The following is a 17,661-nucleotide window of genomic DNA, read 5'->3' on the forward strand; positions in this document are numbered from 1 at the left end:
ATAATTTTCTCAGAGTAGCAATTTTCAGTTAGTCTGTTGTGTTTAATCAGGGTTACATTTCAGATATTGTACAGATGTCACTGCTAATTTCTCCATTTTATTTTTCTTTAATGTAGTGGTTTATAGTCATTGCAAATGTCCATTTTCTCCACAAGAAATGTTCCAGTCTCTGGCTAAAAGATCAAGAAATATTTTATTTAATTTTAATTTAAGCTTTTTTTATGCAAAACAACTTAAGAAACCCTCTGATAATGAAAATTGTAGAGCAGATTGGAAAGTCTAATTTAAAATTGTTTCAGTCAGCTCCATTTCAATAGGAAGTTGTATTCAGGTGACCATTTCAGATGTGAGCAAGTTTATAACTTTTATTTTAATGTTTTGAATTCTTTTTTTTGTTCTTAAGGAATATTTCAGTACCTGATTTGTCATTGTGAATGAATGTGTCTGATATTGAGACATAAAGCAATAGGAATTATTTTGTCATAACCTTTTTGTTACTTGGCTAGGATGATACTAGCAGTCAGTTTTCTCAATGACTAAGATGTACAAAAAAATGACACTTTGGAAAGTAACCCTTATAAATTATCTAATATGATGCTGCCTTTCCTACTTTCATGTGTATAAAGACTTATTGAAAATTGGCTGATCTAAACCATGACAGCTGAATTTATGCATTCAGGTTCATTAAAGTTAGCTTGGATGCTAACTTTAATTTTTGGCCTATCATTTCTTTCAAGAGGAAGCCTTGGCGCAGTGACTTAATGATGCTGGAACTGTCAGCCAGAAATGCTCGGCAGTCTAGCAGTTCAAGCCCAGCCTCCGCCAGACCGAGTGAGCTCCTGTCGTTTTCCCCTAGTTCCTAGCCAGCCTAGCAGTTTGAAAAGAGGTAATGCAGTAGATAAATAGGTGCCACCGCAATGGGAAGGTAGCAGTGCTTTGTGACATCATGTGGGCCACATGACCACGGGATCGTCTTCGGGCAGTGCTGGCTAATGGCCTTAGCCAGAAATTGAGATAATCACTGCCCCCTATTAGCCCCTGGCTAAGCAAAGTAAAATCCACAGGGACTCCTTTATCTTTACCATTTCTAGAAACGAAGATATGATAGTTGTCATTCCTGTAACTTAGCGTTGACCTTTGTGCATAACACTCAGTGTGGCATTTAAGCCTTTGTACTCTGGAATCTCACTTTTCCTGAGCAGATTAGCTTGGTCTGGAATACTAGGTATTTAGAAGACAGGTGCAAGGCTCGCATTTGAAGCTAAAGAGAAATGTAGACGACACTTTAGAAAAGAGTAATGAAGGATGCTAGTTGGGCATTCGGTATCTTTAATCAATCCATTCAATTTATCTCTTTGTTCCATAGGTTGGCTGAATCTTCAGTAGATCTTAATCTTAAATTGATGTGTTGGAGGTTAGTGCCTACGCTTGACCTGGAGAGAGTTGTATCTGCAAAGTGTCTTCTGCTAGGAGCTGGTACGCTGGGCTGTAGTGTAGCCAGAACCTTGATGGCAAGTACTGAAACTACTCCACAAACCCTAATATTCCATCTTGTATAGAAGAATCTGTGCAGCAAAAGAGATGAATGCAAATTTCCTGTAAATGTCATGGGAAAGGGGTTCAGATCCCTTGCTGGTCTTTCTGTCCACTGCCCATGCCTCCTTGTCTCTTCACTGCTTCCCCTTCTGCCAGCATCCATCCTGGAGGCAGGGAGCTTTGCTCACGCATGCAGGTAAAACATGCAGGAAACAGGCCAGATGATCAAACCTATCACAATGAAATGAACACATTAAAATTATGCATTAAGCATTATGTGTTATAATTGACGCATATTAGCTTCTTGTAGCGGAAAGAAAGGAAGAATGTATTCTTTAGAGAGCAATCTTATGCATGTTTGAACAGGAGAAATTCTTACAACTCCCAGCATTACCCAGCTTGATGTGGTGTTCTTCTGTCTAAACAAGCATATATTGCAGCCTGGGTTTTTTTTTTTTTTGTTTTGGTAATGTGCGTGAGTTGAGGATGGGCTGAGAAGGTAAAATATGAGTACTGGACTAACAAAACAAAGTGTATATTGGAATAGTTTGTGGGCCATCTTGCCCTTGATTTTGCTTTACTGGCATGTAGGTATGAGGTGCTAAGTAACATGCTTATTGAAGTGTGAGATGGGATCCCTGAAAAATCACCGAAGCTTGCTCTTGACCTCCCTTTTGGCCTACTTCACGCGTGGGCAGAGTGGTATGCTTACTAGTTTGCCATGGGAAGATGCCATGTCGCTCCAGCAACATTTGAAGGATTGCCTAATTCACCTGAGTATTAAAACACGAGTATAAACAATCCAAATAAGTGTTGATTGACACACAAAATAGATGTGACTTTGAATGTCTGTTTAGCAGCTGTATCTTTTTTCCCCATGTTTACACTAGGTGCAGCGGCCCAGTTTGCGTCAGAAGTGTAGCACAGTAGCTGTTAAGATCTAGACTGGAGCCTCTGTGCCTAATCTAGATTAAAAAATAAACACAAAATGTAGCTGCTCAGACACAGATTTCATCTGTCTGTTTTGGCCCATAGGTAGACCTCACATAATCCGCTGTCCTGCGTTATTCTGCCCTTCAAATACTACCAAGTAGTGTAGGATCCGGCCATGGGGATGCAGCAGGCCAATATATCAGCCTTCTCCTCCTTTAGAATCAAATAGGCTGTTCTGTTTGCACCGGAACTAAGGGAGGTTTGTGTCAATGCAGGGTGCTACTATTTGAATAAGGCAACCATCTAATTTCATACAGCATGTGGTTTTTTCCATTCATCCAGGGATGGGGAGTCAGGAAGATCACATTTGTGGACAACGCCAAGATCTCTTACTCCAACCCGGTGCGGCAGCCACTGTATGAGTTTGAAGACTGTCTTGGGGGTGGGAAGCCCAAAGCAGTTGCAGCCGCAGACAGGCTTCAAAAAATATTCCCAGGAGTGGTGAGTTAAGCACATTTAGATGCTATTTAATGATCAAAACCTCTCACTGGTTTGAATTATTGCCCAGATGCCTTCTATGCTGGCTCTTCAAAGGCAGCCTGAACCACAAGGAGATAATTCCTTCAGACTAATGATGGATGGACTGTGACAGCTAGATTTGTTTCATGGAAGGAGATCTGAAGTTAAATCTACTTGCAGCAATCAAAATAAAAATGAAGTGTGGAAGTAGTTTTATTTTAGGAATCACAAAATGAATTATAGTTAGCTACATTTAGCTCATTGGCAGGGGAAGGAAGAAAGGAAGAATAGGCTTAAATAGGTAGTTTGCAGGGATGGCTGTATCAATCTCATGCAGCAAAGACAACAAAGGCATCTAAAAGAATAACAAACATATGCAGGCAAAAACTTACATCAGAGCAAATTTTCTAGGGTTGAATCGACCAGCTGACTTACCTGAGGTTGTGGAAATTTCCTCTGCCTGGTTTTTGGAGATCCCTCATTTCCCCAGGTTACCCCATTCAACTGGGTCTCCTTACTGTGTGTAATATCTTCAGGTGGCTCATTTGGGTATTTCTGTTCCACATTTCTGAAACCAATCAAGGCAGCATACAAAAGATTGAAAAAAAACAAATCAGGCAAAATGTAATAAATAGTAAAGTGTCTTAAATAGCAAAGTATAGTTTAAATAGCAAAATGTCTCATCCTTTTTACTGAGCAAAGAGAAAGTGGGACAAGTTACAACTCCAAAGGGAATACAATCCAGAATTTGGGAACAACACAGGAAAAGCTGCTCTCCAAATGTTCCACAGGTGCTGCTCTGCAAACCTGAGTATCTTCAAAAGGGCTGATCTTAATTTTGGACCAGGTCCACATTCTTTTCACTAATTGCTACTTGGCAACATCCTTCAAAGAAGTCCCAAGTCCAATGCATTGCAGTAGTCTAACTGAGATACAAGCTAGGCATGGAGAACTGCTGGCAGGTCAGACTGACTTGGGAAAGGTTGCAGCTGGTGGCTAAATGTCATTGTACAAATGCCAGTTGTACCACAACTGTCCTCAGAAGAATATGAGGCAGCATGGGGTCAAGAGACACTCCCAAACTATAGTGTGGGAGCATGACCCCTTCCAGAAGCAGTGGAACCTGACTTCCTGAGTCAGGCTTTCTCCCAGCTGTACCGCTGTCTTGCCTGGACTTAATCCTGGCTTGCTTACCTTCATCTGGGCCTCAGACCCTCCCTCTTTGCATAGAAGATGTGGCATGAGTGATGGCCTCACATGCATGTCACACTTATGGTCCCTCATACCTAATTCTCCAAAACATGGTTGTGATCAGAAACATGCTGTGGGCTTGTATGCCTACTCCAGCTTCTCATGCTTATTCCTTTAAGCAAACCATAGTATGTCATTAATGTCTGAACCAGGCTAAGTCCCCCTCCACCCCCAAACCAGGTAGAAAAGGTTGTTCTATGCAATGTGATTCATCCGTAAGAGCAAATTATAGTTTGTTTAAGGAAATGAGAGAAGAAAACAAGAGCAGAGAGCCTGTAACCTCTTTCCATATCCCTGACTTTTATTCCATCTAATTGGTGGAAGGCAGCAATCCTCTAAATAAATCCTCTTTGTTGTTAAGAAATGTCAGCTATCTCTAATATTATCACCCTTTTAAAGGCAAGCATTGAACACTGAGAAAATCAGAACAAAACAATTTGAAATTATCTAAGTTTTGTTTATTTAGTCAGATGTAGGGCAGATGTTGGGCATACTGCCTGGCGACAGTGACACACGCGCTGGTGACTTCCCACCTTGAGTTCTGTAACGCGCTCTACGTGGGGCTACCCTTGAAGACAGTCCAGATACTTCAATTGGTTCAAAATAGAGCTGCCAGGCTGCTGACGGGGACTGGGCGTTATGTTCACATGACTCCAGTCCTCCGTCAGCTTCACTGGCTTCCCATTGAAGTCTGGGCCCAATTCAAGGTGTTGGTGATGACCTATAAAGCCCTAGACGGCTTGGGTCCTGGTTACCTGAAGGAGCGCTTACGTCCGTATACGCCCGCCCGCCCCCTGAGATCTGCGGGAGAGGCCCTTCTCCGGGAACCCTCCGTGAAGGAAATTAGGAGGGTAGGTACTCGGAGGAGGGCTTTCTCAGCGGTGGTGCCCAATCTATGGAATGCGCTTCCCAGAGAGGTCTGCCTGGTGCCGTCGTTATTTGTTTTTTGGCGCCAGGCGAAGACCTTTTTATTCAAACGTCATTTTAATTGCTAATATTATTTGCTTATTTTATTCTTTGGCCAGGGTGACTTATTTTATATTGTTAATTCGTTTTATATTTTTAGTGTATTATATTTTAATTGATGTTTTGTGAGCCGCCCCGAGGCTTCAGTGAATGGGATGGCATAGAAATTTTCTAAATAAAATAAAATAGAATAAATCTCCAGTATAGTGCCCACGGGCTTCTGGATGCCTCTCCCGGTGCTGGCCAGTCTCCTTGCCCCTCTTGGGTTATGGCTTTTCTTGGTCAAGTTCCTTTTCTTCTAGTTTTGCCAATTTGCCTTCTGGGAAATGAATGTTTTGTTAATAGGCAATATTCCTCGTTCCCAGTGTGGCAGCCATTTTATAAATGGCAGTGTTCCCCATACCCCATCTTTCCATCATGGCAGCTGTTTTTATGAGTGCCATGACACCCTCCAAAAATTTCCAGTCTGCCCACCAGTCCAGAAAAGATCAGGGACCCTTATTTACATGTTGTTACCAAAGTAACTTGCAGAAGAATGTTTACAGGCGGGGATTCCCTGCCCGTTCCCCATGGGACTTTTGGGTGGGAGATAAGGAGGAGAAGTCTGGGGTGGGGGAGAGGAAACTCGGTAAATGTCCAGTCCTGCGATTTCAGGGGCTGCAATGCAGAGGGTAGGATGTGGAGGATTCTTTTCAAGCAGCTAAAAGGCTGTTGAATCTGAAATAATTTTATGCCATCTGCTGGCTAATAAACTCCACTACACCATAAATGAGAATTTATATTAGTGGTATCTTAGATGTACTTTTATTTAAACCTTCTTTTCATGGTGACCAGTGTTGTGCTAATATGTATGCAGTGGAGATAAATGAAAGGGTGTGTCCTGGTATATGGGCAAACACACTTAATTTTGGAATACTTTTTAAATTTGCCATTTAGACTGTTCTGAACTATTTGGTACTTTGGCACTTGTACATATAATTCACACTTAAAAATGCTTATTTTGCTTAAGCTTTAAAAAAAAAAAAACTTTCAGGAGCACCGATTCCATAGATAGGTATTCTTTTATAATACTTTTATTCTTCTGATAGCAATAAAAGTGTCTTTAAGATATAATGGAAAGAGAAGTGTAGTTGGGTAGTTATATAAAGGAATGGTTAATTTGAAGAACTGTGTACAGTTTTCTATAGCAGCTGCTTTCTTCTGGGACTGGTTTAGCTGGATCCTGGTGAGGCCAAAAGACCTGTTTCAGAACTGTGAGGGGCTCAAAAAACAGAACCAGATACATGTATCTCAGTTATCTGCTCTTACTTTTCTCTCCTAAACAAATGTCTTCCTTTTTCTTGAAATGTTAGGAGCCTCTATCCTGGAAGGAAAAAAAGTTTTCTTTTTCTCAGTGCTTTATTAGCAGCAGTCTGAGGGAATGACATATTCTCCACCTCTCGATAACAGGATGAGCAGGACTAGGCTTGCTATGTGAAACTGCCCGGGATTTTGATTAGTAGTCCTCTGTTTGATTGCTGGGTGGGCAGAAATCCAAGCGTGTGTAGGGCAGGCTGACAGCAAAGCCACAGAAAGTTGGCAGTCCTTTCAGAAGGGCAGAGAAAGATACAGAAAACTATATGCCATGCCTGTCGATAGTCGTGCTATTAGCGTCATCCAAAAGGTTTCCATGATGGTGCTGGATTGCCAACGGAACAGCCAGGTTTTCTGATTTCTGGTAGCTGCAGCTCTCATGTTGTTCACTGTCAATGGCGATTTCTCTCCTGCCTGCTTTTTTAGAACGCTGAAGGCTTTAATATGAGCATCCCAATGCCCGGGCACCCAGTGAACTTTTCAGAAGTCACCCTGGAGCAAGCTCGCAAGGACGTGGCACAGCTGGAAGAACTGATTGATAGCCATGATGTCATCTTTTTGCTAATGGACACCCGGGAGAGCCGATGGCTTCCTGCTGTCATTGCAGCCAGCAAGCGAAAGGTATTGTGGATGCACCCCAGAGGCTGGCCTGTACGCAGGACACTGTGGCTCGTGAGGGCTGTTCGAAAGGATTTGGTGGATAGTTGCCGTTGTTGATCCAGCTTTTCAGCTGCAGAAGAAAACGTGTGTGACTCTCAGCTGACTCTTGCTTGGAATCTCCCCCCAGAAAGGGACTCGGTGGGGAACAGAGCAGAAAAGGGGGAAGCTGTTGCGGCTCAAAGGCGAGTGCAGCTGCATGCGCTGAGCGCAATCCCTCCCCTGCTTGCAGCCGCTGGCACTGCGGAGAAGCGGACCTGGGTGGGCCAGTGCCGAATTCCACCATCCCGCACGAGGGTTCTCACACCCGAGCCACCCAAAACAGAGACTCATTGTGTGTACTTAACATAGAACAAAGTGTGAATGCGCACATTATTTCAGGGTGTGTATCTGCTCACACTCACACAGTTTCAGCAATGCATATGTGAGGGTGCACAATAGAACTGCATTTCAGATTCCAGTCGCAACAGCAGAGGACCAGTAAACAGAATACTTGTTCTGTCTGTGTTGAGTCTTTCTCAGATCACTGCAAAAGAAGTAGTTCTGTGGCTCTGGAGGAGTATTTTTTTCTTTTTGTTCTTCTGAAAGAAATTGGTGTCACATCAAGATCTTCCTGTTCTTTTGGTGATAACAAAAAATTCCTTCCTCTGAAAAGTAGGCTCATTTTTGTTACTTTATATTTCCATTTGTTACAAGTACCACCAAACGCAGAACTCTTGCTGACAAGCATATTCAGTGTTTCTTTCTCTTAAATTAGGTTGTCTTGAAATCAGCTTCTCCTTTCATAGCCCAGTGCAACTGAATGCTAGTCCAAGCTTACCATAGGGTGAATCTTGTGACTTCTAGACACTGTTCAGAGGGCTATAGGAAAGACTGCAGTTCCAGCTTCGACCTCAGAATTGTGGTCCAACGTTGAAGCTGAAACTCCAGCTCCAAGGTACGCACCCTCTGCCCTTGCAGCTGCTGCAAGACCAACCTTAGAACCAGCCCTAGGGGTGGGGAAGGGGATAGGTTCTTCCAGAAGTCTGTGTGTCCCAGCAGTGCTGTCCCATCTGGTCTTCCTCAGGAGAAATCTCAAAGCACCTAGATGTCCGAAATTGACCATTTCAGGGCACAAGGAATACCCCCAGATAGCGTTAGGAGGATGTAGGATTGCATCCTAAGTACTTTGGGGTACATCCCTTGCCTCAGCACTCCTTCAGTACTGCACACCTGCAATTCTCCAAGTTCAGAGGGTCCTTGGCAGCCACATTGGATGACACCCTTCATGTATTTCAGCTATAGTCTCTTAGGAGCTAATGGACAGTGCATTTGTGGTAACATCTAAGATTCTTTGGAGACATACCTAAATAAAAGTAATCATTAAGCCCACGAGGAGTTACTGTTTGCAAAACGTTTTTTACAAATCCAAGCTGCCTCTTGCTGACTGTGTAAAACATCTGGATCTTCCATAAATGGGAATATATACCTGCTCACTGGCAAAAAGGAAAAGAAAACTTTCAAAAGTGCTGTTAATGATGTGTACAACTGGAGGCATGTTCTGCTATCTCCAAAAGTATAGTAGGGTGCCAGCCTGGAAGCTCAGTCAGAAGAAGTGAAAGAAAAGATTTTCAAAATGGAATATTACTAGCAGTTCAAAGTTGTGATTGGAATTTTAAATCTAGTTCTTTGTTGTGCATTCTTACTTACATGTTGTTGAAATCGTCTCTTTCTCGCTTTCATTTGTATTCTCAGCCTTTGTTATATGTTGAACCAAGGAAATATATTGAGTATATACTGTGGATTTTGCCTTTGGGTGGATGGAATTTAGTATCGAGTCTTGTTTAAGCGTGTCGTCTACCTTGGGAATTTACTTTTTGTATCCTCATCCTCCTCATCATCTAACAGATTAGGGAACCTGTCTCTAGTTTTCCCTGCCTTTTGACTTGAATGTAACTTTTTTGCTTTTTGATATTTTGTGCAGCTGGTTATTAATGCTGCTTTGGGATTTGATACATTTGTTGTGATGAGACATGGACTAAAGAAACCGAAGCATCAAGAAGTAGGTGATTCTCCCAGCAATAATCCCTCAGGCTCAGCTGATCTTTTGGGATCATCACTCTTCTCAAATATCCCTGGTTACAAACTCGGCTGCTATTTCTGCAATGACGTTGTGGCACCAGGAGATGTAAGTTACTTCTCTGTACACTGCAGCCCATTGGGTTGTTTTTATATTGAGTTTTTAATGATTTCCTACTGTAATCTCTCTTGAAATGATTTTGGTTGCTGTTGGGTTTTTAACAGAACAACACTTTGGCAGAATCTAAGTAATTTCTGTCCAATGATAGGAGACTTTCATTAGCAGGATGGGGAGGTGGACAATTCTCAGCTGTTCCCACTCTTCTCTGTTCAACCCTTTTCGACTTCCAGAAGGTTGGTGGATCTTCTCGAGAGGGTTGCAAGGGCAGAGGAGGGGGAGGAGGTCACAGAAAATTGTCCAGCAAACAAAAGTCTTCTATCAGTGGATTGTTTGGGTTCTGCCCTTTCAAAGAAATCTTATTTTCCTCTTGAGAATCAAATAGGCACCAGCATGTGGGTTAATCTGTTAACAATTTGAAGAAGCACATTTTATACAATGTGCAATGTCTTTAAAAAGGAAACCTTCAGAATGCAACATTGTGAAAGCTACATTTCTTTGTAGTCCACCAGAGATCGGACCTTGGATCAGCAATGCACAGTCAGCCGACCAGGATTAGCCACGATAGCAGGAGCACTTGCTGTTGAACTAATGGTATCCATTTTACAGCATCCAGAAGGGTGAGTCATAACTGTGGGGGAGGGATAGTGTTATTATGATTAAACTCCCTCTCTTTCTACCTTCCCTGTTCCGAACTCAAGATTTTTTTAAAGTTTTACTGAATTGCATGCCAAAGGGAAGAAACGGTTTTATTTAAATTAAGGGGCCCTGATTAAAAAAAAGAAACAACAGATATAGCTATATGAGTAATGTAGTAATTCTCAAATAGTTATTTCATTTGTTGCAGAAGAATTTTTCAGTGGGACAAAAAGGTATGAAATGTTTCCTACTCAAGGGAAAACAGCAGAATCAGGGAAGGAGTATGGTGGAAGACCGCCCACTTAAGACTGAATGGTCTGCCCACTTAAGACTAAAATTATCTGCCACTTGACCTATGCATCATTCGAGAGTTAAATAGTTCCCTCAGTTTTCCTATTTAATCTTGAAACAATAGCTACTCCACTGGTAAAATATCAAAAGTATTCTAGAGTTCTGTTGAAGTTGGAATTACGTATGCAGAGTTTCTTTTAAGATGTAAAATTCAAAGTTGCTGTTTTAGATACCTTTGCACCGCATCGTAGTAACTACAGTCTGATTTGAAATACATTTACCTTGTAAGTTCTCAGAAAAAGTAATTGAGAATAAACCCTCCTGGTGAATTATTTAATTAACAGCAAGCATTAATTATGGCATTAAGAACACAACCTGTTGTGTGTTTAGACAAAAAAGGCCTACAAGCCCCAGCATGCTGCAACATAACTGGCTGGGGCATGCTGGGAGTTTTAGACCTTTTTTCTGTCTAAAGCTGTATCAGCTTGCACCCTAAATTATTGTGTTCCTTTAAAAGATACGTTGATCCAGGTTTCGTTATAGTTTGAGTAGACTCTGAAATAATTGACGCTTAAGTTAGACATAATTAGGTTGCTCCATTGATTTCTATGCAGCTGTTACAATCATGGCTATATCTGGATTCAAACTATAACATGGAAGTTAATACAGACTTTTCTAGGGAAAATACTGTTTCTCTATGGGGAACAACTAATAAAGGTGGCTTTCAGTTTCCTTTTTCACAAATCCTCAAAGGTTGGCCTTTTCTAATTTTCATTCATTCTTTTCATTTAGGCAAAAGAGACATCCTAACTGGACCATTTTTAAGTTTGGGATTGAATTTAAAACTTTAGAAAAGAGAGTGACTGGTTTATTTTATTTTACTTTCTGTTAGTGGCTATGCTGTTGCTAGCAGCAGTGATGACAGAATGAATGAACCTCCCACCTCCCTTGGACTTGTGCCCCACCAGGTGAGTAAGCCAGAAATAAATATCATTGCATTGCAATGTTCTTATGTAAGAGCTCGTGTGGCAGGGTGTTGGACTGGGACACAACAGGTCAGGGTTCCAGTCTCCGCTGCCTCCAGCCATGAAGCTCGCAGGATGACTCTGGGCCGCTCGCTGACTCTCCGTCTGACCTATTTCTCAGGGTTGTTGCAAGGATAAAACAGCAAGGAAAAGAAGTACATAGGTCAACTTGGGCTCTGTGGAGGACAGGTGGGAGATCAGTGGAGCAAGTAAACAAATTTGGCACATAAAATTGAAATTTGACATAAGTTGAAATCCCGGGGCAAAGAATTTAAATGGGTTTAAGTTGTAGGAACACAGGGAGAGGGAAAATTCTGAAAAGTGATCTATAAATACAAGACTACTTATAATTTTAAAAATAGCAAGAATGTATAGTAGAATTAATACCTCGTCAGGGATAAGTTCTTTCCTTATAGTGATGGGGAGAAGCTAGGAGTGCTCTTGCTCTTTTTTTTTTAGAGAAGTGAATAGACAGAGATTAGCCAAGTTGCCTTTCCCCCTGTGAAAATATGCATTGCACAGGGTGATGAAAAATCCTGTTGGTTATTGCTGCAAGGCTTACTTGCACAATAATGCTTAGTTGCATTACGGAAAGTTGTCCTGTATGGTCAATATTTTTCCCCCTTCTCATTTGTATCAACAAATGGTTTCCTGCTGGCTAAGGAGATGTAATATGATCCCGTTCTATTTGCACATAGTATATCCATTTGGAATTAAGAGGGGAGAGCTGTCTGTAGTCCAGAAGGTTTTGTTTTTCTTCCTTGTCTGAATTAGGGGAAATATAGATGGTTCACCATGATCTAATTAACTCCATCACATGTGCGCCCTCCCTTCCTCCCTCCCTCCCTTCATAGCTGCATTTTCTTCTCATCGTTAGGAACCCCTTGCTGTGCTTCCGTCGTCTCACTATCTAAACGCTCAGCAAATTTCCACTTTGAATTGGGTAAAAAGCTAGAGTAATACAAGTACCAAAATAGCATCATACATAGTTTTTCTTTGTTTTGCTTCAGTGTAGAATTTCCTGATGTTTAAATTTCCGAGCCTTGTTCTTTGCACAGTTGCACTGCATTCACCGCATCCATCGCAGGGCAGCCCTGTATCGTGGAGTTGCTGCTCTGCTCTGCTAAGGGAGGCAGGAAAAGGACTCTGGTCCTTTTCCCTCCTGGTCAGTGCAGGCATAATGGGCCAATCTGTTCACAATGGTCAAGTGAACAAATTGGGACCCCCTTGACTCTTTGCCTGCTTGAGCTTATTTTTCTTCTCTTCTGTTGCATCCATGATGCATCGTTACAAATTTCTCAGTCCAAGTGTTAAGCATGTTACCAAGTTAGCTTTTAACCACAGTATGAGCTTGGTTGATGTCCAGATGACTCCGTCCCTTGCCTCTGGTCCCCCCTTCTGCCCCAGACACCCACTGTGTGATGCTTGCTTGGCTCTTACGCAGTTTTTATCTTTTCTGAACACGTGAAATGGATCTCCTAAGCTGTGCTTACTGGCATAAAGAACTTTGGGCTGGTATTTGGGTTCCTGTCCCATTTGCCTTTGGTCTTGCCCATTCAATAGTCCAACATATAACACTGTGTATGTTAATAGTTTTTCCAAATGTATATGATGAATGAGTTATCAAAGAACACCACAAATTCAGCTAGATTGATCTTTGGAGCCTCACACTTAATCTGTTACTATTGATATAAATCATGGATCCTCAAACTACGGCCCGCGGGACGGATCTGGCCCACCATGGCCATCTATCCGGCCCGTGCCGCCATTCGCCACTCACGCGCACGCTTGCTCTGTGGGCAGGGAGGCGGTGGCTCGCTCGATCGGAGATGGTCTCCAAGCAAGTAAGCCACTGCCTGCCTCCCGTACGTGCGCAGCGGGGAGGGGGGGAGGTGCTGGCTCGCTAGATCGGAGATGGTCTCCGAGTGAGCGAGCCACTGCCATGCGTGCCCGACGCCGCCTCGCGTGCGCCTGATGGCACCTTGCAGCCCGCGCCCCCAGGCACCCCCACCTCACCGGCCCGCACATGTGGCTTCCACCTTTCAGCTGCCCCCTATTGAAAAAGTTGGAGGACTCCTGATTTAAATATAGCCTTTAATTTTTGAATAACCTACCAGGTTGGTATAACAATGCTAAAATATTGGATGGATTTGCACATGACAACCCATACTCAAGGTTCTGTATGAGCTGAGTATAGATTGTCATTGTATCGTGGCTTGTTGTTGAAACATGGCATGTTGTGTTGTATGACCCCAGTACTCTAACATGTAACCCCAAACAACCCACAAAGGCAACCAGTGGTTTATTAAGTTATGAACTGTGGGTTGTCAGTGATTCTCAAGCCATGGTTTGCTAGCATGGCTGGGTTTACAGAACAACAATTCATTGACAACCAGCATTCAACCAATAATCAGTATTAAGGCTGGGTTATGTTAATTCAGTCAACTGTACTGGTGTATGCAATCATGGTAACTTACTGCAGCTTATTTAAGCCATAGTGGGTTCTGGCATGTGTGGGTAACTATTTTGAATATCCAACCCCTGGTAGAGGGTTGTCATATTTTCTATGCTATCCAGACTGAGGCAGCAGGGGCTGTTGAAGGGTGAAATAATGCTCTAACAAACCATGGGTTATTTGAGGATTGTTTAACCCTCCAAGATCCTCTGTTTGGATCCCATGACTGACCACTGGGTCGAGTAGGTGTGTTGGTGGCTGTGGGAAACATGGTTTATCGAGCTTAAATAAATCACAGTGGGCTGTGGTGATCACATGAGCCAGCTCACTGTCTTGGCTTCCAAAGAACCCAAATAGGGGTCTCATAAGGAGCACATGGACAAGCATACTGGGTAATAATATTGAACCCATCATATAATGGGCAATCATACTAGAAACAGAATACCCTTCATTTTGGGGGACATTAAACACTTCGAATCATTCCGTTCAGAACCTGATGTGTCATCCTGTACTCCTTTTCCAGTACTCCTCTAGTCCTGGAATAAATTCAGACGATTAGATAGATCTATAGATACTGTGTTCAGATTATAAATGGCAGAGCAGTACCTGGTGTAATGTGAGAATTAGCTGTATGTTCACTGCTGTGTAAATGTGGTCCTGCACAAATCTGTTTTATTGATGAAGATGTGGCTGAGTAAGAATGCACAAATGTCAGCTGCAGAGTGTGAGCTTGAGCCATATTCCTGTACTGGCCACCCAGAATGAAAAAGCTGAGCAAAGATAGGAGCCCCCATTTATTTATTTATGAATGAATGAATGAATGAATGAATGAAATTTATAGGCTGTCCATCACTGTCGTCTCTGGATGGCTTATAGCATTATTCTAAATCCTAAATAAAATAAATTAGCTATTCCATGAACTGAGCATAAAACCAACATATTTAAAATAAATAAGTCAAATACAATTAAAATTGGTTAATATTAAAATACTGATCAAATAAAAAGGTCATTTACTTCTCCACAGTGCCATATTTCCTCCTTTGTCTCTCCTCAAGGGCTTATTATAGCTGCCATTCTGGACATTGCGAACACCACAAGCACTTATATAATACCCAGAATGACTTAGCATCAAACAGCAGAGAAGTGCGCTTCTTTCCATTAGGGAAACACTGAACATCAAGAGCCTGCGAGAAGAGTCAGTCAGTGGCATTTCCTCCTTTCCGCTGTTGTGGCCATTCTGTAGAACAGCTTTTTCTGCTGCTGCTTTCTTGATTTCTTGTGGCAGTTGCGAAATCCAAGCACCAGGTGGCGCTGTGGCTCTGTCATACAGCATTGTCATACCTGGATAACCCGGATGCATAGAAAGGCTGTGCGGAAAGGCTTGCTGAAGCCTGGGTACTCAGGCCACCAAGAGAGCGCATGCTGGCTGCACTTGCCTCGAAAGGTGTTGCCTGCCAAACTGAGGCATTACAGTGTTATCAACCCGCTAATATTTCTCTACATTTCTTTGCATTACAGATTCGAGGCTTTTTATCAAGATTTGACAATGTCCTTCCTGTCAGCCTGGCTTTTGACAAGTGTACTGCCTGTTCTCCCAAAGTAAGTTTGATACTCTCCACCGCAATAAGGTATTTTGCTAATGCATTTAAAAAAAAAATCCTGTATTTTAGTTTTTGGAAGCAAGCTTGGTTCAGAGGAAGACACTTGCCTTTATTTGTTTTGAGAAATGAATTTTCACTCAGTGCAAAGTACTGTATTAATCTTAGGTAATGTTCCGGCTTAAGGTATTGATCTGGCAAATCAATTTGTCTGGTGCAATAATGAAGTACAAAATGATGACTTGCAGTAGAAACTTGCCAATAAGATCTTCCTCTTGTCTGCTTTTTGTTGAATAAAATAACTCTGCCGCAGTTATCAGTGTCACAGACAGGTTTTTAAGTATTTTTAAAAGAATGCTAGGTATGTCCTCCATGAAGGGTTGTGGATGCTCTGAAGGGTATCTCTTTCACAACGCCCTTGCAAGGAAGGTGTGATCTGTTACCACCACCTCACCTCCACCCCAGCTTAGATGGCTGCCCCTTCTCCCATTTCCATGCCACAGCTGATGAGGCACTGCTTTCCTTGCCGTGATGCTCTCCACTGGTCATGCTGGCTGCGCATTATGGGAGCATCGGCCCAACACATCTGGAACGGTGAGCAGCAGTGATATGACATGGTCTCCCCCTCCGCCACCCCTTTCCACTGACTGACAGCATTGATAGTTGAAGGACCCGTTGCTGATTTTTTGCTGAGCAGCTTCTGATGCCTAAGTAGTGGAGAATCACTGTAGGAGGTGACATTTCCCAATTGCAGTGGCCACAGCAGATGCTCCGGGTCAGGTGGGAAGAGCACATCCTGGAGAGCTGCCTTCCATGCTTGTCTTGCTCCAGTCCAGTGCTAGTTCTGAGTTTCTGTTGCTAGACTGACATGGGCAAGGCCATGTGCTGTGGGAACTCCTACATCAGTAAGGTCACACTTGAAGAACCTGTGCCATGCAGGTGTTTCCTTCCCAGCATCTTTCTGATTTGCCTAGCCTTGGAGGGTAGCACAAAATGTAGTTCAGTCCTGGTCTAAGACATTTTTGTGCCCGAAGTAGAACACGGAGACTCTCCCACACCCTGGTTGAGGTCATTCATTTCAAAACATCTTACTGCATTGCACAGATACCAGTCACTGCTTTTATCTCTCTCTCTCTTCTTGTCACAGTACTCTGTATTTGGTCATGTTACCCTGCTGCAGCCCTGAATGGCTTGTCAGCTGATCCATCTCATTTTTTTCTATTTACCACTGTGATATAATGGTATTCTGCATATAAAAATTATATTTCAGGATATAATGTTCTATTGCATGTTTTTTATTATTCTAATCAGTGTATTTATTATTGTATATAAATCCTACCAATATAGCATACAATGAAATAATAATACCACAATTAGTAATATGAACAAATGTTTAAGAATAAATGAAAATCCTTGGGATCCTTTCCTCAGGTCAGTTGGTAGTGGATATCCCTTGTGGGCAGGGAGTGGCAAGTCCAGTTGGACCAGATTCCAAGATTTTCTTCAGCTGCTTTGGAATGAATGCAGAACTCCTTTTTGTGTTGTTGTTTGCTGGGGGTTTATGACTCATGTTAAGTCTCTGCCATGTAACTACAATATGTGCATCTATAAGAGTAGGCTGTAGACTTGAACTTTCTCAGTGTGACAGCACTTCACCAAGCCCTTGAATTATACTGCAACTGGGGCCATTTAGACTGCCAGCCCTCACTTTTTCTGAAGTATGCTGCAAGAGAATCTCAGGCTAAGATAAGTCCCTGTTTCTTTGCATATTTTTTTTCCTCCAGACCTTTCTCTATCCATTTTTGGCTCATTGTACCAACCCTCTCACCCAACTTCCCCCTTTTGATTTCACTTCCCTCTGTTCCTGGGACATTCCTCTGCCTTTTGACCATGTCATGTGAATGAATTGGCAAGGTTGACCCCTAGTGGACTGGTGGCCCTGATTTTTTTTAGGCAGGGCCGGCCTGCAATTCCTCAAAGCAAAATGGTCCTTGCTTGCGGCTGTGATAAAGTAGCTTCTGTACTTTTTCTTGGTTCTTTGTGTGACTTTCCCCATCTCCATATGCCCATACCTCCTTTTCTCCTTTACTTCTCCTGCATCATCTCTTGCCCAGATAATTGAGATTCTGTGCAAAAAGAAAAAAAAGTCTGCATCCGCACATTCTGGATGGAATACATTGTGTAAACATGTACTAATTACTTCGTGTCTCATTGCTTGCCTTGTTAACTTTCAAGTTTGACATTCAGCACCAGCAGCTACTG

The 17,661-nt window shown here is 42.5% G+C and overlaps 1 protein-coding gene across 8 annotated transcripts in view; it reads left to right on the forward strand.

Moving 5' to 3' along the window:
- Positions 1 to 17,661, forward strand: part of ATG7 (autophagy related 7) — a 182,170-nt gene that overhangs the window by 15,297 nt on the left and 149,212 nt on the right. For all 8 annotated transcript variants that reach the window (XR_006416695.1, XR_006416694.1, XM_044451274.1 and 5 more), the window contains exons 10-16: positions 1,367 to 1,511; positions 2,812 to 2,970; positions 6,985 to 7,179; positions 9,179 to 9,382; positions 9,896 to 10,011; positions 11,214 to 11,289; positions 15,320 to 15,400. Coding sequence is in view for 6 of the 8 variants with exons in the window: in XM_044451274.1 (XP_044307209.1) it covers positions 1,367 to 1,511; positions 2,812 to 2,970; positions 6,985 to 7,179; positions 9,179 to 9,382; positions 9,896 to 10,011; positions 11,214 to 11,289; positions 15,320 to 15,400 (976 nt within the window). In the remaining 2 variants the exon portion in view is untranslated. The remainder of the gene's footprint in view (positions 1 to 1,366; positions 1,512 to 2,811; positions 2,971 to 6,984; positions 7,180 to 9,178; positions 9,383 to 9,895; positions 10,012 to 11,213; positions 11,290 to 15,319; positions 15,401 to 17,661) is intronic.

Source organism: Varanus komodoensis, unplaced genomic scaffold (assembly GCF_004798865.1).
Source record: "Varanus komodoensis strain SLA01 unplaced genomic scaffold, ASM479886v1 scaffold6_2, whole genome shotgun sequence".
NCBI lineage: Eukaryota > Metazoa > Chordata > Lepidosauria > Squamata > Varanidae > Varanus > Varanus komodoensis.